The sequence below is a fragment of the Seriola aureovittata genome, chromosome 8 (genome assembly GCF_021018895.1).
Source record: "Seriola aureovittata isolate HTS-2021-v1 ecotype China chromosome 8, ASM2101889v1, whole genome shotgun sequence".
Taxonomy (NCBI): Eukaryota; Metazoa; Chordata; class Actinopteri; order Carangiformes; family Carangidae; genus Seriola; species Seriola aureovittata.
In genome coordinates this window covers 7,832,607-7,855,247 of record NC_079371.1, presented here as the reverse complement: position 1 = coordinate 7,855,247, position 22,641 = coordinate 7,832,607, and the positions used below count along the sequence as shown (strand labels likewise).

General features: G+C 38.7%; 4 protein-coding genes across 5 annotated transcripts; 2 read left to right on the top strand and 2 right to left on the bottom strand.

Annotated features, from left to right (window-relative positions):
- The first annotated feature begins 3,844 nt into the window (after positions 1-3,844).
- On the top strand, positions 3,845-8,380 carry clic2 (chloride intracellular channel 2). Its single transcript, XM_056382045.1, has 6 exons — positions 3,845-4,117; positions 5,662-5,771; positions 6,364-6,489; positions 6,603-6,703; positions 7,052-7,233; positions 7,730-8,380. The coding sequence occupies exons 1-6, from the start codon at positions 4,064-4,066 to the stop codon at positions 7,889-7,891; spliced, it is 735 nt and encodes a 244-aa protein (XP_056238020.1). The 5' UTR covers positions 3,845-4,063; the 3' UTR covers positions 7,892-8,380.
- Positions 8,381-8,411: 31 nt separating this feature from the next.
- Positions 8,412-11,394, bottom strand: urp1 (urotensin-related peptide 1). Its single transcript, XM_056382048.1, has 5 exons — positions 11,201-11,394; positions 10,827-10,952; positions 10,673-10,713; positions 9,817-9,922; positions 8,412-8,893 (listed from the first exon to the last, which is right to left on the bottom strand). The coding sequence occupies exons 1-5, from the start codon at positions 11,301-11,303 to the stop codon at positions 8,862-8,864; spliced, it is 408 nt and encodes a 135-aa protein (XP_056238023.1). The 5' UTR covers positions 11,304-11,394; the 3' UTR covers positions 8,412-8,861.
- Positions 11,395-14,353: 2,959 nt separating this feature from the next.
- c1galt1c1 (C1GALT1-specific chaperone 1) lies at positions 14,354-18,296 on the top strand. Of its 2 annotated transcripts, none has more exons than XM_056382043.1 (2): positions 14,354-14,520; positions 16,613-18,296. In XM_056382043.1, the coding sequence occupies exon 2, from the start codon at positions 16,627-16,629 to the stop codon at positions 17,581-17,583; it is 957 nt and encodes a 318-aa protein (XP_056238018.1). In that variant the 5' UTR covers positions 14,354-14,520; positions 16,613-16,626; the 3' UTR covers positions 17,584-18,296. The 2 variants fall into 2 exon arrangements, with proteins under 2 accessions (XP_056238018.1, XP_056238019.1); XM_056382044.1 differs by having other exon boundaries at positions 14,354-14,625.
- Positions 18,297-19,378: 1,082 nt separating this feature from the next.
- Positions 19,379-22,463, bottom strand: mcts1 (MCTS1 re-initiation and release factor). The gene is made up of 6 exons (XM_056382046.1): positions 22,277-22,463; positions 21,044-21,196; positions 20,847-20,944; positions 20,631-20,764; positions 19,744-19,811; positions 19,379-19,645 (listed from the first exon to the last, which is right to left on the bottom strand). Exons 1-6 carry the CDS (start codon positions 22,285-22,287, stop codon positions 19,564-19,566), a joined length of 546 nt encoding a protein of 181 aa, XP_056238021.1. The 5' UTR covers positions 22,288-22,463; the 3' UTR covers positions 19,379-19,563.
- Between the last annotated feature and the right edge of the window lie 178 nt (positions 22,464-22,641).

Here is a 22,641-nt window from a genome sequence, read left to right as displayed (position 1 = left end):
TGGGAGAGAGCGGTCAGTAGGTCAATGGTGCCATTGTGTTTACAAGAAACAGCCAGCCCCCTTTAACGATGAAAGAAAAAATCACAGTTAACTGAACAGAGCTGACAGCTGAACTCCAGTGCTGCTTTGGCTGATGATGTTGTATGACCTCAGATGCTGACAGACATGTATCTGGATTTAATTTGTAACTTTCATTAAATATCAAAGGAGAAATTGTGAATATAAAAGCACAGTGTTTATTTAAAAAGCAATATTTTTGATAGATCTTCACTAGGCATTAAACTCACGATATAAATCATCTTCGTACTTGAACCACACAGGCTGCAGCAACCTGTGATTTGACTCTTTTTTGATTTGGTTGTTGCAGCCTGTGGCTTAGCATGAGGACTGGAAACAAGGGAAAAATCTACCCTGGCTCTGTCCAAAGTCCAAAACACACAACACATAAAGTGAATATCGCTAAACCAGATTAACACATTGTGTCTTGTGTTTTTTAATCTGGGCACAAAGAGAAATGTAAAAATGACATTTGGTATTCTTCATGTCACAGTAGGAAAATGGTGTAGGTGTAAATATTAAAATTACTGATGGCTGAATTCCATTTAGCTGCTTCAGTTTCAGGGTGTGGGCGTTGTTTATGCTGGCTCACTGTCACACTGTCATGACTTACTGTGACATTTGAATTGAACGGAGGCATTGTAAATGTTAATAGTAACACGTTTGCTTTTTCGTGTTACGAGAGTGTCAAAATGTCTGCTGAGGATAAGGGCCTGTTTGTAGTGTGAGACGTGGTTGGTGTATGTGTCGGAGCTATTTCTTGACTAAAAGAGTCACAGTGTATACGTCAGCCTTAAGCCACCAGGTAGCCGGGCGAACTGTTTTCCCCCCTGCGACCAGCGAATCACCTCCCAGCTCCGGCTGTGTACTTACCTCACGGGCAAGGTAGTGGTATCAGTCCTCTCATCTCACTCTCAGAGAGAAAGCAAATAAGCAATCCCAAATTTCCCCAACATGAGTTGTGTTTTCTATATAGAAACTGAATCCATTACAGAGCAGCAGTGGCTCACCATCATGTTTTTATCCAGTTTGAAGGACAACATCTTGACCTTACGTGTGTGTGTGTGTGTGTGTGTGTGTGTGTGTGTGTGTGTGTGTGTGTGTGTGTGTGTGTGTGCGTGTTTGTGTAATGGCAAAGTCAAGTCTCATTGTCATGGAGTGGTCAACACCGAGGGTTGCCTGTTTATGGAGATAAAGCTCTTTTTTTCCAGGAGGTCACTTCCAGCCGCTGTGTGTGGCCAGTGGAGATATGTGTGTCTTCCTCCACGACGTTGTGCTTTCCTATCTTTCTGTCTGAAGTAGAGGAAGCGAAAGATCATTGTCGTGACACGTGTTTCCAGAGCTGCCAGCTATTTCCAGTAATACTCAGGAAATCTCACCTACTAAAGATCCTCTCTGTGTTGCCAGAATCATTCGGTTTCAGTTGATTATAAAGGCTATGATTTTAACCCTAATTTCCCTTTTACACATCCTCTCTTTCTCAACACCTTTGTGATGGCTGTTGTCATACCAACCAAACACTGACACATAATACAGTGCTGAGCTCGGGACAGTATCAGTGATTGCAGCCACTTGATGGTGGTGAATCAAAATGAGTTTCCCGGTCATTTATCACACTAGCTCCACGAAACACTCCCTCTAATAGCAGGGGAGTGGAAGTAATAATGGAGGCTGATCATTCAAAAGGCGAAGCCCACGTTTTAATGGTGTGCATGCAGGTGACACTCCCACTTGTACTCCAGTAAAATTCCATTTACCTCCCATAGGAAGTGAAAGCTGTCGGCTCTGGCTTTCTCTGCTGAGGATAGTTTCAAAACCTCCCTGATTTTATAAATATTTAAACAGAGAGAGGAGGATGTTTTTTTTTTTCTACAGCTTTCTCTGCCTCTGGTATATTTGTTATCATGGTTGAATGTTTTTCTTTGGAATTTCAGTGTGATTGGTTTGTTTTTCATCCTCCCGCTCAGCGATATAAATTCCCCTAATCCTCTCAGGATAAATGAGGCACGAACGTGGCTCAGAGCCTTGTATCTTCTGGAGTAATTTGTTGCTAAATTCCTTGTAATGCATTGCATAATCTTACCAGAGCTGTCGGTCGTATTTCTTTAGGGAAGTCGACACCACAGTTTGGGGATTTTGTCATAAATTTTCCCTTCCCCTACTTACTGTAAATGATACTATATTACAAGAAGCACCCATGCTGAAGTGAGCCCTCAGTGCCCAGGACGTAGTCATGAGATGGAAGTTAACTGTCACATTAATTCATTTCACCAAATCAGCTTTACACACCGTTGCTTATTATTATTACCACTTCTGAAAATGTTTGTATTCCAAAGAAGGAATGATCAAATGGTTTTGACTGGAAAGCACAAGACTTTAATAGTTTCTTTCTTTGTTCTGTATCTCATGCAAAACAGGTTAGAAATCAAAACAAACTACCACCTCTGCCCCTTCAATGCCCCTTAACACTCAAGGGGGGATTCCCGCCACCATTACTCCACCCCATTACTCACAAAAAAAACCCTGAAATATCCAATAATAGTTTGACTCAACCGACCTCTGTAGCTACAGTAAAGTAGAAGATGTCGTACAATAAGCAAAATATACATTATGCTCTGTAGTGGGAGGAATATGCAGATCTTTTACTTCAGTTGAAGTAGCAATAACACAACGTTATACTTGAGTGAAATCATTTACATATTATCAGTTAAATTTACAGGATGACAAGTTAAAGTAATCAGAATTAGCCATCTCTGTGTTACAGTATATTACTACGTGTTCTGTTGTTGGATTGTTGCTACTGATGCATGAAACTTTAAGCAGTGTTTAAATGTTGTAGCTGGTCAAGGTGAAGCTAATTTTACCCATTTCAAAGTCAGTGTCAAGGTAAAACTTATTGTCATCCTCCTATTTAAAGTACTCAGCATACAGGGGATTGAAACAGTGTTCCTTCAGTGGGAAGGCAAACACAATAAAGACACAAACAGGCATGTATAATAAAAAATAAATAGTTACAAAAGACTAAAAAATATGGTAAGAATGGCATTAAACAAAAATACAAACATTATGTCAATAAAAATGTAGACTGGTGCGTATTTTAATTTACTTACAATGCTAGTATAAGTTTCTAAAATAAAGGTTATATAAAGGTAGAAGAGCAAAAGTAACCAGGATAAATCTCTTTGACATAAAGTGAAACTGGTATGACATTGAAATACTCGCTGTGGTTAAGCAACGGTGAAGAAAATACCACACTGTAACAATACCCCTTTTTTTTGTTTTTACTTCATAATAGCAGCAAAATAAACAAATAATCAATCATTATCAAATGTAAAAACACACTTTTGAAGACTGTGAATAATTTGTATGTTCAGGTATTTCTGAACATTCCTGTAGCAGATATATTGTACTTTATCAAGTCACACAGACGTGAGACTGAAAGCAACTTTCCTGTGAGTAAAATAGATTAGGTCGTTGCTCCTGTTTCCCAGTGTCCCTAGATACACAGGGGATGTTTTGTATTTAACTACAGCCTTTCTGTGAAGAGTCATCCTCTATTATTTCCTCCATATCTAACACGGATGGAATGTAATTGGCCCAAATGAATTGTCCGAATTTATGTGTTTTGAGTTACATCCTCTTATCAGTTCCTGTATATTGCAATTTTTTAGAGGGACCTACTATTTTGAGCTCTTGTCTCATTGATCATGGCTTGGGGTATTTAAGAGTGTGTACACCGCCCATTTCTCTGGATCCTCCCTCTCCTCTGGCTGGTAAAGTATGTTCAGTGCGATAGCCTGTTAGTAGCTGTGAGGTGTTACACTTTCCCCTTGACATCCACGACCACGAAGGCACTTGAAACCAGAGCAGTTCAGGGGCACTATTATCAGTTTCCTCCTCCGCTCTGTGGATATTTTAAGGCTGCGCTGACAGAAGCAGAAGCTGTGCCTGGAGCAAGGAATTAAAAAAAAAAAAAAAGAAGTGAATAAAACTTTTTTGGGACAAGATGGCACTCCGGCAGAACTCTGACAAGGAGCCAAGCATCGAGTTGTTCATTAAGGTCAGTCATTTCTGTTCATTTTCACTAATTACTTGCAAGAGAAAGTTCACTGTGAACTGTGAGGCAAAAGCCAATTACACCTGAATTCACTGTCAAAAGAATGTGCTGCTCATTGTTAGATATCACTGTTATCTAAGAGAAAAAATATATAGGCAAACAAAGGAGTCACACGAGGATTTGCTTCTCACTTATCAGTATTGTAAAAGGGCAGAGATCTACAATAAGTTTCTGTATGAGCAGCATCAATCAGAGGACAACTCCCACTTTGATGGGCGCCATCCCCAGATACCATGTGCTACAGATGTTGAAGTGTTTGTATTCTCGCTGAGGGTCACGTCATGTTTTTATCAGCGACCTCTGGCCACAGACAGACAGTCCACCTTATCATCGTACACCCAGAGGGAGTGAGGAGCATGCAGGGTGACTGGCCCCAAGTATGAAGCTGGCACACCCACTTAACTTACGCACACATTCAGATACAGTCAGCTATATCATACCACTTTTATCCAAACACTAAACTATACACCAGGTGTTCTTTTTTTTCATGCTCTGAACACAAATTTGTTTTAGTTGTGGGTATCAGTACAGACACTGTGTTTTTTTCTAACATATAAAACGAGGTCAAATGAATCTAAGAAACAAATACACAGACAGAACATCGTGTCTCCTCGTGACGGCAACATTCAACATTCAATCACTTACATTTTGGGGAAGCTACAGCAGCCTGTTAGCTTAGCTTAGCATAATGACTGGAAACGAGGGGAAACAGCTAGCCTGGCTGTGTCTGAAGACAGCAACATCCACCTATACACACATTTGTTTATTCTGTACAAAAACCAAAGTGTGAAAACAACAAGTCGTGGTTTCATGGGGGTTGGTTGTGCTGGACTGTTTCTTGGTTGGATACGGGCACTGCTCCGAGCCAAGAAACATTCCGGCACAAATTGTTTCGTTGTTGTTTTGGTTTTCGTACAGATCAAACAAACAAGAGATAACTTGTTATGTAATGAGCTTTAAAAGTGCTGGAAGGAAGATTTTGTTATCTCTGAACAGAGCCAGGCTAGCTATTTTCCCTTAATGCTAAGCTAAGCTAACCAGCTGCTGACTGTACCTTCATGTTTACTGTACAAACATAGAGTGAGAGCGAGAGCAGTGTCAATCTTCTCATCTAACTCTCACGAAGAAGGTAAATCATTTCCCAAAATATCATACTATTTCTTGAACATCCACATGTTGACAACAATATGGTTTAAAGTTGGAGTCTGGTAAAAATGCAGGAGGGGCTGTAACCAGACAGTGTTGACATGGTTTTGAGTTGGCTGAAGGAGAAGTGTGAATGTTGGCGTCTGTTGTTTTCTGCAACAACACAATGCCTGCTTTTCCTCTACATGGAGGAAACTGCCTTTAAATATCCCCGACATGCCTCTCACTCACTTGTTTATCAGCAGAGGAGACGAGGAGAGATATTGTGATTGCTGGACATTTGTGGCTCGTTTTGACCATAAAGATAAATGTCCTAACAAAACTTTTTCTTTGCTTTTCAGGCTGGACATGATGGTGAGAATGTGGGGAACTGCCCCTTCTGCCAAAGGCTCTTCATGGTTTTGTGGCTGAAAGGAGTGAAGTTTACAGTGACCACTGTTGACATGAGGAAGTAAGCCCCCCCCCCCCCCCCCCCCCTCTTCTGTGACACAAACACTTCCTGAGCATCTGGTCGTGGGGACTTTCACACAGGACTCTATTAAGAAAGGGAACGAGGGAGAAATTGAGAAGTTTTTTTCAGTAATCCAACCCATTTCTCACTTGTCAATTGGTGTAAGAGGGTGGAACCTGTAAACTCAAAAATATAAAGAGCTCTATGTGGCTTTCAGACAAACACCTTCTTTAATTGAGCCTTTTATTGTGTGACTTTCTCAGGGTCATTACCGGTGAGCAAATAAGATCAGGAAACTTTGAAAGGATGCTGATAATTGAATGATTCAGAGCGCACACACAGCGGGCCTCTGAAATCAGCGACCACTCCCAGCGCTGTGTGTTTTTATAACTAAACCAACAGCTAACGTTGAAATCATTAATCCAGAGTGCCCCATTCGATTCTGACAGCCTCGATAACCAACAGGCTCTCTGGATTCGCATGCTTGATAACAGTCTGATCGTAGCACTGAATGAAGACATGTATAACCAAGTCAAACCCCCTCCCTCCTTGTCCCTTTTTCTCTGTCCATCTTTTTCTGTGTCTTCTCCAGGAAACCAGCAGAGCTGAAGGACCTGGCCCCAGGGACAAACCCTCCTTTCCTCCTCTACAACGGCACCCTGAAAACAGACTTCATCAAAATCGAGGAGTTTCTTGAACAAACACTGGCCCCTCCCAGGTACTGTAGGGCTTAATCATTGTACAAATATTAAAGAAGTATGAATTTGATGATGGCTTATTCTCATTGCACATGTTTACCCCCAAGCTTCTCCTTTCTTCTCCTCCCTGCAGGTATCCTCATCTCAGCCCGCTGAACAAAGAGTCCTTTGACGTGGGTGCTGACATTTTTGCAAAGTTCTCTGCTTTCATAAAGAACAGCCCAAACAACGCCTGTAAGATTCATTAAACATATAACAGCTCATAATGTCATAGTATATAAACAGTATATAAAGTTGTTGAAATTTGAAATGATTTAGAAATAAATAATAATAAATAATAATAAATAATAATCAAATTAGTCCAGTTCCTGAGCCACTTCCTTTGGCTGGGGTGTTAAACAGCTTGTACCGTTTTGTAGATTAACCTATTAACCCAACTAGTAACTAAAGATACATGTCAAATAAATGTAGTGGGATGAAAAGTAGTAAAGTAAAGTAAAACTTATACCTAAACATAGTACTTGAGTGAATTTACTTAATTTCCACACGTTTCAATGTGTCTCTGTGTTTCTGACTCTCCAGTCCATGAGAAAAACCTGCTGCGGGAGTTTAAACGCCTGGATGATTACCTGAACTCCCCCCTCCCTGAGGAAATTGACCACAACTCGACGGAAACCATCAGCGTCTCCAAGAGGAAGTTCCTGGACAGCGACCGCCTCACCTTAGCTGACTGCAACCTGCTGCCCAAGCTGCACGTCATCAGGGTGAGACATCACATCAGTTGTGTTGTTGATTTTGTTGGATTTCTCTGGTATAGTGTAGTTTGGGTTTTTTTGTACAGCTGGGTTATAGAGTGGATCTTAAACTGTTGGTTGTTAGTTGTTTAAACTGTCATTTCAGATGGAAATGTTTTACTTTGTACTCCACTGCATTTATCCGACAGCTAGAGAAAGATTAGACCTGGGGTTCCCAACCTGACTCCGTACAAAAAGTATTGTTTGGGGTTGTTAATAGGCAAGGCAGCTTTCTTTATAAAACACTAACAACTACTTTATGCTTTTGTAGATTAAACATAATGCTGAACAGTATGTATTTTATATGCATTTTACTTTTACTTGTAATGGAGTATTTTTACATCATGGAATTGATACTTTCAATTAGATAAATGATCTGAGTACTTCTGTCACTTTCTGACCTTCCTGTACCTGCAGGTACGCTCTCAAAACGCTTCATTTTGATCTTCCTTTCCATTTATTTCAGATTGCTGCCAAGAAGTACTGCGACTTTGACATTCCCGACCAGTTCACAGGTGTGTGGCGATACCTTCAGAACGCCTACGAGAGAGAGGAGTTCAAACAGACGTGTCCGGCAGACATTGAAATTGAGAAGGCTTACTTGAGTGTGGTCAACAAGAGGAAGTAAACTTTTTAAACTGGTTTTCCCAAGTGTAACCATGTATGATGATCTGTAGAGGGCGCTAAAACTGTGGCAATGAATCAGACACTAGTCCACCTTAAAAAGCTTGACCTGATGTCGTAGTAAGACTTGGGGACATGCTAAAACAAAATGTTTTATTGGTTGTATGTATTGACTATTTATTGATAGTCGATCACAGATAAATGGTATTTTTATGCCACATTGAAAAGGCCAAATGTGCAATTGACTGTTGATGTAATTTAGCAGAATTTTTGTTTATAGTGTAAATATAAATATAAGTTTTTTATGATCAACACACCCTCATTAGAATATATATGATTCTATTAGTTTGAGCAGCACCTTCACAAACAGTTCATTTTAATGTAAAACATGAAATACACTTCTGTATCTAACCCTGTACAAATACAGTTTGATAATGATTATGATATTAAATTGTCTCACTGTCACAATAATAATAAAATAATAATATCATAATCTTGGTTTTGTTTTTCTTGGTTTTGGTGTGTGCTGACTAGTGCTTTAATGCTGCCTTGTGGGAAAAAATGCAGAAACAATCCTGACTTTCATCGTCCTTCTTTACATCTCAAACCATAAATATTTATCTTAAAATTCAAAACCGAAAGCAGGTCACATAAATGACTTTTCAGATATTCAACTTTATTCTCAGCCACAGAAAAAGATCATTTTACAACTCCAAAAATATATTTTCTGCTGATACAGTTTAGACGATGAATATACTGTTTGGTGGGAAACACAAACGGTGATGGAGAGTGAAGGCGTTTCCGCCCCGGCCCTGCAAGAATCACACCAGATGTGCTGCTGCTGCCGCTGCCGCTGCCGCTGCTGCCGCTGCCGCCGCTGCTGCCGCCGCCACTGCCGCCGCCGCCGCCGCTGCCGCCGCCGCTGCCGCCGCCGCCGCCGCTGCCGCTGCTGCTGCTGCTGCTGCTGCTGCGCTCTAGTTGGTCACACAGTATTTCCAGAAACACGCTTTCAGGAAATCAGAGGGTGAAGAATTAGGAACAAAGCTGAGGATATCTTACATTCTTTATGCACTTATATATTCATTTAATATTTACCTAATGTTTTTTTTTTAATCTGTTTAACCATGTTGTAATTTTACTTCTGGTTCTTGTGTATATTCCATATACACTGTGTACACGGCATCTATTGCATGTCTGTCAGAATAATCTCTCCTCTCTTGCTCTTCATGAATTTTCTCCCCTTTTCCCTGTTAAAGGGTTTATTTTGTAACGTTATCCAAATCAAGGGTCTAAGAGTAAATGCTGCATGTTGTGCAGATTGTGAAGCCCTTTGAAGGAAATCTGTGATTTTGTTGAAACTAATCACATTATTATTTATTTTTTACTCCTATAACATATCATCCTGTGCTGGTATTGTACCTCTGCTATTTTATATTTAGTAACATTTTACTTCCCATTGTTCATCATTTATAATCAGAATATAAACATTCAATAAATTGGTTAAAACACACTTTTAATTGCACCTGTCATCCGTGAGCATTAGGTTTCAATTTCTCTTAAAAAATAAAAAATAAATAAATATATATATATATATGTATATATATATACATATATATATATATATATATATATATATATATATATTTATATACTTTACTTATTCTACTTGAGTAGAATGTTCTGGTTCAGTCTCTGCCTGTTCAGGTGTAAATAACCTTTCCTACTTTAAATAGCACAAGCACAACAAGCCTTAGTTAAACATCCTTTTGATTAGTTCATTGCATTATAATAACGTCAGCCCAGATCCTGTATCACATCAGGTATTGTTAGGTGATCTCACGTCAGGACTAAATGCCTGAGCCCTCGTCAGTGACAGCGTAAAAGGAGCAGGTGTGGTTTGTGCTTGATAGAAAAGAATCAGTCACTCACCTCTTTTGTTTGTTTTTGGTAAGTTCTGCTCTGATCTGAGGAAACCCTGAGAGCGAAGTTTGTCGGCCGCTGCCAGCTTCAAAACCGTTTCTTTGAGGTCCTCAACCTGAAAACAACAACAACAACAAATATATGTAGATGTATGGTGATCACATAGTCTCAATTTTAGCCTCTCTGCATTGGCTCCCAGTTGATTTTAGAACTGATTTTCAGATATTAATTTTAAAGCACCTGTGTACCTGCAACAAACCTGTATTACCAGTCCCTGTGATCTAGGCTTAAAGCTAAAGGAGATGCATTTATAATAATATTTAATATCTACTTTATTTATAAAACATTTTTCAAAACAGTTACAAACGCTTTGCGTAGGAAAATCCACGTAAAACAATTCAGCACAATAAAACTGAAAAGTTTCAGGCGACTAAAAGTACGGAGAGCGGATAAAATATCAACAATAAAATGATATTATTCAGTTTAGAATGTTTTTTTTTTTAAGGATAAGTTTTAAGAAGGGGTTTAAAAGATTTTGCCAATTGTGCGAAAGCCTCAAATTCTGGAGCAGCCTTCTTGTTAAAAATTCATCTTCCTACCTCAGTGACTTCCTTTAAATCTCTAGTAAAACAGTTTTATAAACTTCCAATTCAATCCTTCACATTTACCTTCTTCTTTGTCCTGTCCCAATCATTTCTTATATTTTAATGATTTCATTTTTTGATTTTACTTTTTTTCTTTCCTTTTTTCCTTGAAACACTTTAGTTAACTTTACTTAAGTTAATTTGCTGTGCGATAATATTTTATATATAGTGCTATATTACATATTGCACTGGTGAGGACAGATGCATATTATCAGCCTTACCATGTTCGCAAACTTATCTTGTTGTGCTGAACCTTTTGCCCCTGTGGGAAAAAAAGTAGTAGTAAAAGTTGAAATATCATTATTTTGAAAATCATATTTGACTCATTTGTCTTTGGACTGCGAATATCTATTTATTATTCGTTATTATTTTTACCTGTGTTCCAAGAGTCTCGGCCTCCGTTGCGCTGCATCAGTAGAGGATACAGATTATTCTCTCTCTGCTCCCCCTCGGCAGTGTTGGACCCATCCTCGACCTCTGACACTAATTTCTGAATGAAATCTATTGAAATAAAACAACTTCCTTTCATCATTCTGCCATTCGGACGTCAATACCTCTGCAGTGAGTTTGCTCTCCCAGCTGAACTCATGCCTCACTGGTATGCAGCAAATCAGAAGAATTTGCCAGTGTTGCCCATGACAAGAGGTCAGTTTTAAAAGGTATAATTCACCTAAAGCAAACCAACATTTTCAGTAAAATTAAAAGAATATATAAGAAAAAATGAGAAAACTATTCAGAAAGAGTCTTACCCGGCTGTGGCTCCAGGTTGGTATCAGGGTACAGAGGTAGGGCATGTGTCCGTCTTGCAGAACAAATCACAGCTACAAGGTAAAACAGAGCTACAGAAAGCATGGTGCCTCTATCTTTAGATGACCCGATCTGGACTATACCTCAGCCCGACTGAGAACTTCACTTATATACCCTCAGTGGCCATCCATCACAACCTGATCAATACATTATCATCACACCCAGTCTCCTTCTTAATGGTTCAGATGGGATGGATCAGGCGTCATAGACACAATTTAGGGGACCCTGTCAATTCAGCCGGAGCCTATCTGTGCTTGAACAGAGAGGCCTAACAAATGTTTACTCTGCAGCAGCAATCACCGGCTGTCCAGCGGAGCTCTGATGGTTTATGTCCAATTCGTGTCATTGCTCATGTCTGCGATCACAGAGCTGGTGGAAGTATCTCACTGTAGGTTTCCGCGTCACTTTGAGTTGAACGATTAACATCTCTGAGGTCATTAATTATGACTGTCCAAAGAGCAAACAGGTCACATTGTGGTAATCCTGAGCTAAAGGTACAAACAGTTATAAGGGGGAAGATGCTGGAGGGGTGGGTGAAGGGGGAAGAGGGTATGTAGATTAAAAAAAAAATGTTAAAATTTGAACCTTTCATTTCTTTGTACAGATGTTCCATTTGTTCTCAATATACAAGACTAAGAGACTACAGCCATGCTAGAGGCTCTGTGAGGCTGCACTTGTGTTGCTTTGAGCTAAATGCTAACGTAGCTTAGCTGGGAATGATGGGAATTCATTCATTACATTTACATATATTTGGTCATAAACCAAAGTGTTGGACGAATTAGCTCTTTGATGCGATGATGGCGCTGGATGAGAAGTTAAGCATTTGCCAAAGTTATTGCAAGTCATCCTGCAGGGGGGCATGCACCATATTTCAGTGACCACAAATTCAGCCTCATGGTGGCGCTAGAGGAAAAGTAAGAAGATCACCAAAGTCATTAGGACACATCATCTGGGCACTATGGATATGTAACAAATATCATGGCGGACCATCTAATATCTAATAAGTGTCACAAATGCAAATGTGCAGTGTGCAGGGCAGTGTAAAAGATTCAGTAATGTGGCAGAGAAGGCAGAGGATATACGGAGGTCAGATTGTACCGACGGCCTGAGGAAGGAAGCTTTTTCTTAACACACATCTATTATGTGCAGGTGCTACATCCAAAATTCACCTCTACCTGAAAAACAGCTAATTTGATCACAAAACATTGTACTTTTGCGTCAAGAGAGGACAGAAAATTACAATGTGAGATTTAAAAACGAACGTATCACTTAACTTCTAAATGTTTAAAATGTAAGAACAAAGTCAAGAGTAAATGATTCCAAAAAATATAAAAGATCAAAAGCAGTCTGGAGTTTTACCTGTTCAACAAGGCTGTAGGCCCAAGGGCTTTTTGTCAAAATGAAAGGTCACAAATGCTCTTCAGATGAATGTACGTGGCATCAGGTGATTTATATGGTTGTCTCCACAGCTCTGTTGAAAACAACAACTTTTGATTCATCTGGCCGCCGTGCAGTCAACGAGAGGAGGCAGAGGCACAGCAGAGTTTGGCTTTGAGGTCAAACAGTCACCTTAAAACTGACATACCAGTCACATAAACACATTAGTCATTTAGAGAGGGGCAGTAAGACAAAACAATAACAAACTATCACAATTAAAATTCCATTCATGATTTATATTGATGTGTTTATCGTGGTCAAGGGGAATGTGTATTTAAAGTCATTATGACTTCCTCTGTCGTTGACCTGAAAACAAAAACTGAGATCACACAGTTTTGATACTCAAACTGACTGTTTTGCTCTATGACAAAGCTTGAGTTTTAAATGAACTGATTTGTTTATACCCAATAGTGAATATCTAAGGAAAGATTTGAGAAAATAATAGAGCATGGCATACGTACAAATGTGGGCAAATTACTTAATTGTGTGTCCTCACTTCCTTGTGAATTATTCAAATCCAGTCGGACAGAGAGTACGGTCAATTTCTGTAAGCGAAGGCTCTTAAAATAGCTGTGGTGTTTAATCAGGAAGAGTTCATCTGCTGTGTCACCGCTTGTTTTCCAAAAGAGAACACACATTAGGGAGCACAACATGTTTTAAAACCTCATAGTGAAAGCTTAATTATAGTGGGTTGAGAAAAGAGGGATGAAATATGATTTCAAATTGTGCAGACTGTCTTATATGTGTCTTAAACAATTTGTGACTGATTAATAATGATCTAAATACAGATGGATATGTTTACTGAATAGTTATTTGTATGGGCGTGACAGAGGAGGTATTTAAAGAGGAAAGGGCCCACTGAGGTTGTTTCTAGCTCCATTACTCTAAGAGGTTGAGGTTGACAAGGCAGAAGATGGCTGATTGATCACAGGAATCCTCACAGAAGGAATAGTCAACCAGTGATACAGATGAACCCTACATCTCCAATATTTTACATTCTTAAAAAATCCTTACAATTTATTTAGTGTTCAGCAAGAACATACAATTATATACAACAGTTAGTTTCTGAATTCATTTGATTGGACGAGAGGCAATCCATGACATGCTGATATAGAGTATAATAGCACCGGGACTTGTCTCTCTTAGATTGTAACAAACTTTGCAAAGATGAATATATTTACTGAAATAACATTTGTATTAAATTATGTATGGTCGTCAGATGAGGATGAAGGAAAGAAGCCTGGATACATCAGCGCACCCCTGAGGTAACGTGTAGACAAAGAAGCAAGGGTCCGTGCATGAAATATAATTCTTCTGCAGTTGTTCAAGTTGTATAATGAAAAATGCAGTTTAGGGGGTATTGTCTAATTTTGTTGTCCTTCTTGTGCTAAGTACAAATGTATGTTGACGTTTGTGAGCTCTTTCTCCATTGGTCGCTGTTAACGCCTTGCGTGTGTTATTGTCCCATTAAATGAAGACGTGCAATTAAATTCAGCGTCAGTTTATTCCATTATCCAACTTTATGCCCCTACAGTCTATGGCCCTGACGAACCGGCCTGTAGGAGCGAGTTTACTCCAGGAGGGGGCAGTAACACCACACCGAGGCTGCCAGCTGCCGTTAACACCTCAAAGAAGAAGAGGAGGAGCAGAAGAAGAAATACGAGGAAACAGAAGAAGTTGTAGTCGTGTTGTGAATCATGCCCCCACCTAGTTGATTAATAATTGTCTCGCCTGACGTTGAGCACCTCACCGAACAGGAAACGTGGGAGCTGAAAGACGAGCAGAGCAGGAGCAGCACCTGACGCGGCAGCTTTAACCTAACTAGGTTGAGTAAATACTCTTTATTTCTTGTATTTATGTCGCTAACAAGACCCCACAGTTAGCCGTGAAACGTAACGATAAGAAGATGAAAGCTAACGGTTAGCCACAGGTAACGCGACTTAATCCCAATCGCTGGTATTTAGGAAGTTATATAAACTCAGCGTTATTCCTTCAGAAATTAAACGTCGACATTAAAAATGCGAAAACACTTCAAACAGACGGATTAAACCAGATCAACCTGAAATGTCAATGTTACCTTGTCACAGGGCATTTTTCTGCACGAAGCCCAACAGCAAATCACATCTGTCACTTACTTTAAGTAACGTACCGACACCACAGTGTAGAAATACTCATACAAGTAGAATAGTAGTAGGCTATTACAAGTTGATTTATTGATTAGTCGATAGAACCGACAGTGATCAGTAACTATTTTGATAATTGATTAATCATTTTAATTTTTTTTTAAATTTTTGACATTTTTCTGACATGGCTATTGGGCTATTTTTATTTTTACTTTATATTTTGTGTTCATCTGAATCTGCAAAGTAATTGGTAACGGAAGCTATCAAAGGAATCTAGTGGAATAAAAAGTACGATATTTACCTCTGAAATGTAGAGAAGAAGTATACAACAGCAGAAAATGGAAATACTAATACTAATACAAAGTAAAGTACAAGCACATCAAAATTGTACATAAGAACGTGAGTAAATGTACTTAGTTACTTTCCTTGGCTGATATTGAATGACATTTAGTAACACATGACACAGTAGTAATGAGATCAAATAAGAAGGCCAGCCCACAATATTTGTGCAATGTTTGTATAAAAGACGAACAGATTTACATTTTATGAATGACTTTTCTGAGCTGGTTAACTCGCAATGAAATAAGTTTCAGGAGAATAGAGTTGAACAATACAAGTGCCACCCACTATTAATGGCTTAATATTACCTAAAGATCTAAAGAAGCACAGAACCACAATGCTGTATACAAAATAATGTATTAATCTGGCAGACTACAAAAAGCAGTATTTACGTTAAAGCTAAGACAATAAGTCGATTTATCAATAAGTCGACAGACAGAATTTGACTCTGCGACTATTTCGATGATAGATTAATCATTTCAGTTATTTCACATTTTAAGCAAAAGTGCCAAATAATCACTAGTTACAGATTCTGAAATGTGAATATTTAAAGGTCTTCTATGATAGCAAACTGGATATCTGGGTTTTGGACTGAGGCTCAAATAAAACAAACCATCTCAACATGTCACTTAAGGTTCTGGGATCAGGATCAGAGCTGAGGTGATTAATCAATAATTTGATTGACAATGAATCTGACAATTTATTAAATATTAAAGCTATTCTTTAAGCAAAAAATGCAGAAAACATGTTGGCTACTGTTTCTCACATCTGAGAATTTACTGTTTTTCTCTGTTTAAAATGATTGTATATTGAATATTTTTGGGTTTTAGACTGTTGGTCAAACAAAACAAACAATATAAAGGTGTCAGCCTGGGCTTTGATGGGGATTTTTCACAATTTTCTGATACTTTTAATTCCAGTTTATTGATTATTTGTGAAAGTAGTTGATAGTTGCAGTGGATAAATTTTCAGTGCACAGAAATTTGTCTCCAGCCAAATAAAACACAAAGTCTGATTCAATTTTGAGTCACCTTTTGTTCCTTGCCGTGTAGTGTTTTTCCACAAATAGGAAAAGGGCATCAACTAACAAGCATTTTTGACAATTTTTTGATATATTATAGACTGAAAGATTAGTCAAGAAAACAATCAGCAGAATAATTGAAGAAAATAATCTTTCGTGGCAGTTAGTTATGTTTTCAAGTTCAAGTCATTTTGTTTGATGATACTCCAAAGTCCAACTTATAAACAAATAAAACATAGAAGTGCAGCAAGCCTTCACAATGAGAAGCTGAAACTAGGTAGCGTTTGGCCTCTTTGCTTGAAAGATTACTTAAAAGATTAAGTGATTGTCAAAAACACCAGTATTTTAGATTAATCAAATAATTGTTTCAGCTCTAAATAAGTTAATACTGAATTTCCTGACAGCCGCAATAATGTATCTTCCCATTTTTCCAGTGTCTGCTGCCAAAATGTTGTCTGAGGGAGGCTCTTTCATGAAGGGGATGCTCATGGGAGGCCTCTTCTGCTTGGTGCTGTCACTCCTGGGTAGTTTCAGCCCCAGCACAGAGTCCAGGACGGAGGACCAACACCATCATCATCACGTCAAGGCCCCAAGTAAAGACGAGTTGAATCGCCTCTCTGACAGCCAGGTGCAGGAGTTGAGCAATCAAGTCCGGGTTTATTGCATCATCATGGTACAGCCAAAGATCCTTGTTTACTGGGCCACAGCTATGGACACCTGGAGCAAACACTGTGACAAGGCTGTGTTTTACACCTCAGAGTCCTCTAAGGCGCTCGAGGCCATAGACCTGAAAGAAAAAGATGACTGGGCAAGGTTACGTAAAGCTCTGAAGCATGCTTATGAGAATGCCGGCGACCTGCGCTGGTTCTTTGTGGCACAACCGACTACTTTTGCCATCATTGAGAACCTCAAATACCTGGTGCTTGCAAAGGATCCCAGTGAGCCCTTCTATCTGGGCAATGCTATGAAGTCAGGGGAGCTTGAGTATGTGGCGTATGATAGTGGCATTGTTCTAAGCTATGAAGCTCTGAAAAGGCTGGTTCACGTGTTTCAGGACGAAGACAAATGTCCAGAGAGAGGACGAGCCCTGTGGAAGCTGAGTGATGACAAGCAGCTGGCCGTGTGTCTCAAATATACAGGTGTGTTTGCAGAGAACGGAGAAGATGCACACGGAAAGGGCCTGTTCAACAGCAAGAGTGTCGACAGCCTGATAACAGACAGCATGAAGGACAACCCCACCAATGTGGTGGAGGGCTGCTGCTCCGACTTGGCTGTCACATTCAGCGGGATGTCACCAAATCAAATGCAGGTCATGATGTTTGGAGTTTACAGACTCCGACCTTACGGGCACGATTTTCATGACTCGTTAACATTTTACCCTCCTGAAGGATCAGACAATGACTAGAGACTTATTCCTTCAAGCTGGATGTTGCATTTTAATTATTTTGCGTCTGTGATGGCAAAACTCGGTATTGGGAGATGGTTTTCTTATGCTGTTTGTAAAACTTGATCCTGGGTGGGAACAACACTTTTATGTATATTTGTAACTTTTGCACTTGGCACAATCAGCACCACATTTCTTTGTGGTGTAGGTACACAGCTGATGGGAGTGCCGTCCTTTTGAATGAAGATATGACTGGGAAATATATCAAGCCTGTGACATAAGATTACCTGGAAGTTTTGGTTATTGTAATATTGTTATGTATCTTAAATGTTTGTCTTTTTGTCGTCTTAAAGCTGCATTAGTTATTGAGTGATACTGTTTTGAAATTATTTAACTGTTTAACAAATTGCTCGGCCCTCTTCACATTATGAATGACTTTTTCTTTCCTCTGAGAATTGAATCAAACATGTTCTAACCCAGTTCTAAATTAAGTGCATTTCTTGTCATGTAATGCTTGTTTATCTCTACATATTACGAATTGGCCTTCACTGCTTAATTAATGAGTGAGTAACGTATATTTCTTGTCACACATATAAAAAAAAAAAAGGACGGAGGTGTAATTGTTCCACTGATATTTTAAAAACACCTGGCTTCAGACTCACCATATGATGCCTTTTTAAAAAGAAAAAGAAAAAGAAAAAAAACACTTGGGTAATAAAAGTAAATAAAATGAATCACTGACTGACTATTGCAGGGTGGGAATGAGGATGAAAGAACGCTAGTAGCTTCCAGGTGTTAATGAGGTTTACCTTTAGCCTACTGTGAATGATTTTTGCTGAAGGGTAACTTTTTTTTTTTTTTTTATAATTAAAGGACTGCTTTGCTAAGCTGAACGCTTCATATATACCGTGTATATATATATATAGATATATATATATATATACACACACACACACACTGGGCCCCTATTTTCTATTCTGCCTTGGTTACTAGTTACACTGGAAACCCTTTTTTTTGTTACATCCAGTACGTAAATACAATTCTGAGGTACCTTCAGTATTTTAATTTAATGTTACCTCATACTTTCACTCCACTACGTTTCAGTGAGACTTCTTACTGCACTACATTAATCTGTAGCTGTAGTTACTAGGTACTTTTCAGAATAAGATTTTACATGCAAAACACTCAATTTAAAAAATATGATGCAGTGCTTTGCTGTTAAACTGATCAGTAGTGTATATAGTACCTAAAATTGGCTACACTTTGAAAAACTACATTAAGTTATAGTATCCAATAATACGTATTATTAAAAATGTTACACTCTGAAAGAGCGTTCTTGCATGAATACTTTTTATGTGTAATGGACTATTTGTAGACTATGGTATTTCTACTTTTACTTAAGTATCTGAGTACTTCCTCCACCACTGTTTATATCTTAACACATACTGCAAAATAACGTTTTGCTGTTGTCAGGCAAGATTATAAACTATTATACAGTTACCTAATAAACTGCCAACTGAGTGAATGCCAATTTAACTTGACAGAAACCAGACTGTTGAGTTGTACTCAGTAAAGAGAGGAGCAGAATAACCAGTTGAAAATATGCCACCCTGTCAGTCAGTGTGTAAACACGCTCACACCCTTCGTTTTGTTGAAGACACAGGTGAATATACTAACTCAATGCATGAAAACTTGATAATCAAGATAAGCCTGAAGTAATGAATTAGCCTTTCTTGTCACATTTATCATTTGATTTAAATTCTATAATCACAGGCAACACAATAACATGGGCATTAAATACCAGATGACAATCATGTTTAAAGCGAGATCTTTCTTTTATTTGTGCATAATGGCAACTGATTCAAAGCCTTCAGCAAGTTACGCAGCTAAGTCCGCAGGTGTAAACGGTTGACTGGCAGCACATGCCTCACCGTCAAGAGCTCCACACTTTCCGGGCGGGGTGGGGGGGTTGGGCAGTGGGTGTTGCGGGTGTTGATGTCATCATTTATACGTCTTCATGTGCCACAATCCATCATTCAGATAGTGAACATTCTCGATTCCAATTCCCTTGTTGACTTTTTCTCTATTTGCAAAAGACAGATACAGATTAAGATCATGCATCTTCATGACAGACGCAAAGACAGGAAATGTTTTCTTCTGTAAAATGTACACAAGGCTTACATGCTTTCTGCAGACATCTTCATAACACCAACGCAAAGTGCATGTTGTTTTCCCTCTGCCATAATGGCCTGCGTCCTCTTGTTAAGGACAAACTTGTTGGTAATTTGAATTTAAATGTAGCTACTGGCGATGTCAGAATATTTCTTAAATATGTTGGAAGATTATATGTTTCAGTATTGTAAAAATAGAAAAGAAAGAAACTCTTATGGCAGAGAACAATCTTACACATTTACTAGAGTGCAAAAATCAAACAGCCTCAACGTGCATGGCTGGATTAACCATCTCGACGGCCTCAGGACATGAGATTTGGGCCCAGAAACTTCCCAATGAACCCAGAAACACATCAGTACTACTAGAGCTGGAATGATTAATTGATTGACAGATAATTAAACGACAAGTTTTTTTTTTTTTTTATAGCAAAAGTGTCAAAATATTTACTGGCACCAGCTTTTCAAATATGAATATTTGCTAGTTTGTCAGTTTTCTGTCATACATCATTTTTGGGTTTTTGACTGTTGGATAGAAAACAAAAGCCAATACAAACAAATATGAATACATTAGCTTGGGCTTCAGGGAATAATGATCAACATATTTCACTATTTTCTGACATCTAAAACACTAAATCATTTGATGGTGTTAGTGTTGGTTGTAGCCTTACAGTACTCTTTAGTTTACAACAAACAACCACAATCTAAACTAAAACAATGAAGGTCTTGAAACTAGATTTTCATACAGCGTCCATCTAACAAGACAAAACTGTACTTCAGTGGTGCAAAGTTCTAACAAATTTGTGATTAATCAAATTATGTAGATAGAAATGATATGGAGTGAACTTGTGGCTTTTGGGGCCCCTGGGTAGTTGCCCAGCATCATGTATAAAAGGATACAACTACTGTGTCAGCTTTAGCTGTGTAGAGTTTAGCCCCTGGTGACGTCAGCCCAGGACACATGATGTTGGCTCCACTTAAGACAAATTTAATGGCCCCTTTGTCTACTTGCTGGTGTGGGAGAATGAAAGGATCTATGAAAAGAGAAAGGAGTTTCTTATCAGTGTGAGACAATTCAAATACAACAGTCAGCAAGTTGGCCTTAGTGGAGCTTACATTTATGCAACAGTCTGAGTGTTGGGTAGAATGGTCCTTCTCTCTGTCTGAAGAAAAGCAGCTCTCCATTCACTGTCAGGATTTCAATGTGTTCATGGCTGGAGGAAGAACAAAAACAAAGAAATGCAAAACATCCACTACACAAAATGACACTGTGTATGAGATACTGATGAGAAAAATTAAATAACACATCATACCATCTCACTATTTTGACAGGGTCCTTTTTTGGCATTATGTGATTGAGCCATGACTCAATGTCAGGAAACTGTTCCAGCAGCTGATTTTTGATGCCTTTGATCACTGATGTTTTCAGCTGGATACAGTTCGAAACATTTTCCTTCTCATCAAATCTGAAACAAACAATATGCAAAATGAGGCCATGAGAGATGTGAGATACAGCTGAGCGATCTGGAAAAAGATAGTGAATGGGCCTTTAATTAATGTTAATTTGCCTATTTACTGTTCCCAAGGTAACAGATACATGAATACATAAATCCTTTAAACAATTATGGATCTATTTAAATCTTATACAGACAGTCCCTATTTCAACTGAATTCCAGAGTCTTAATATTGCAGTTGTTGAAAGTAGTACATTTACTTGAGTACTTGTACATTACTATGGATTAAAGGCCCTGCACACTCACACTGGTGTGTGGCTGATCAGACCTGCTCAGGTTGTAGTGCAAAGCTCTGCTGGGATTTACCTGAGGTCATCAATGAAATGATGAAATTGTAAGTCATCTTGCTCTTGAAGTCCTGAAGTACTGTTTTTAATCTTATTTCAGACGACAAAATATCACCTTCACAACCTTGAGGGCTCTATAATGTAACACTTTTTGCAAAATAAGTACTTACACTGAACATTTTAAGTACATTTTGCTGGTTATATTTCTGTGTTTTCACACAAGTAGAATTTTGAACTCAGGTCTTTTACTCAAGTGTTTTCAGTGTGGTCCTGATGCTTTTACTTAAGTAAAGGATCTGAATACTTCCGCCACTGTAATATAGTTCTGAATTTTATTTTCAATACACACTGACAGAGGAGACAGTTTTGAAACCTTAATAGTACATATTAAAATGAGTGATTATGAATGCAAGTAGCTATGTGATTCTAATTTTCAAAGTGAAATTACTCTTAGCGGGTGGAGAGATGTGCCCGTATGTTTCCACTTGTCTCAAGATGACACGACTTAATTATGATTTTTGGATTTATGGCGGTATTGTCATGTTCAGAAACGTCCAGTTTTTGATCTGGCTCAAGCCAATTGTAAAACAATAACAGGGGATTTCATGAAATATAATTCATGTCAACTTGTCTCACTGACTGAATACAAACCATCAAGCTCAAAAAGAGGATGTCTAATCAGTTAGCGTTAGCCACCTAGCTGCAGTTAGCTAATGCTACAACATGGAAATACTCAGCAACTTACTTTTTAAACATCCTCGGTGGTCGCCGTTACCGTGTTCCTCAATAGTGATGAACTTGTCCGCACTTAACGCACCAGATCGGATATGGTAAACACAAGCAAATTACAAAACACAAATAATCTGTGGAGTAATGCTAGAGCAGTTCCACGCCTGTTTTGCAGCGGAGGGCCAGCAGCAGTGTAAGTGTTGTGTCATTTCACGACAGTTTTTGACGTTACACGGCAGGTCAGGCTGAATTCGACTGTCACCTAGGTAACCTCTGTACCTGAAATATTTAGCTTTACAAAAAATAAAGTCATCATAGATTTCAGTTTTTGTCTTTCACAGACAGTTAAACAAGTCAATGATGAGTCTAATAATAAATATT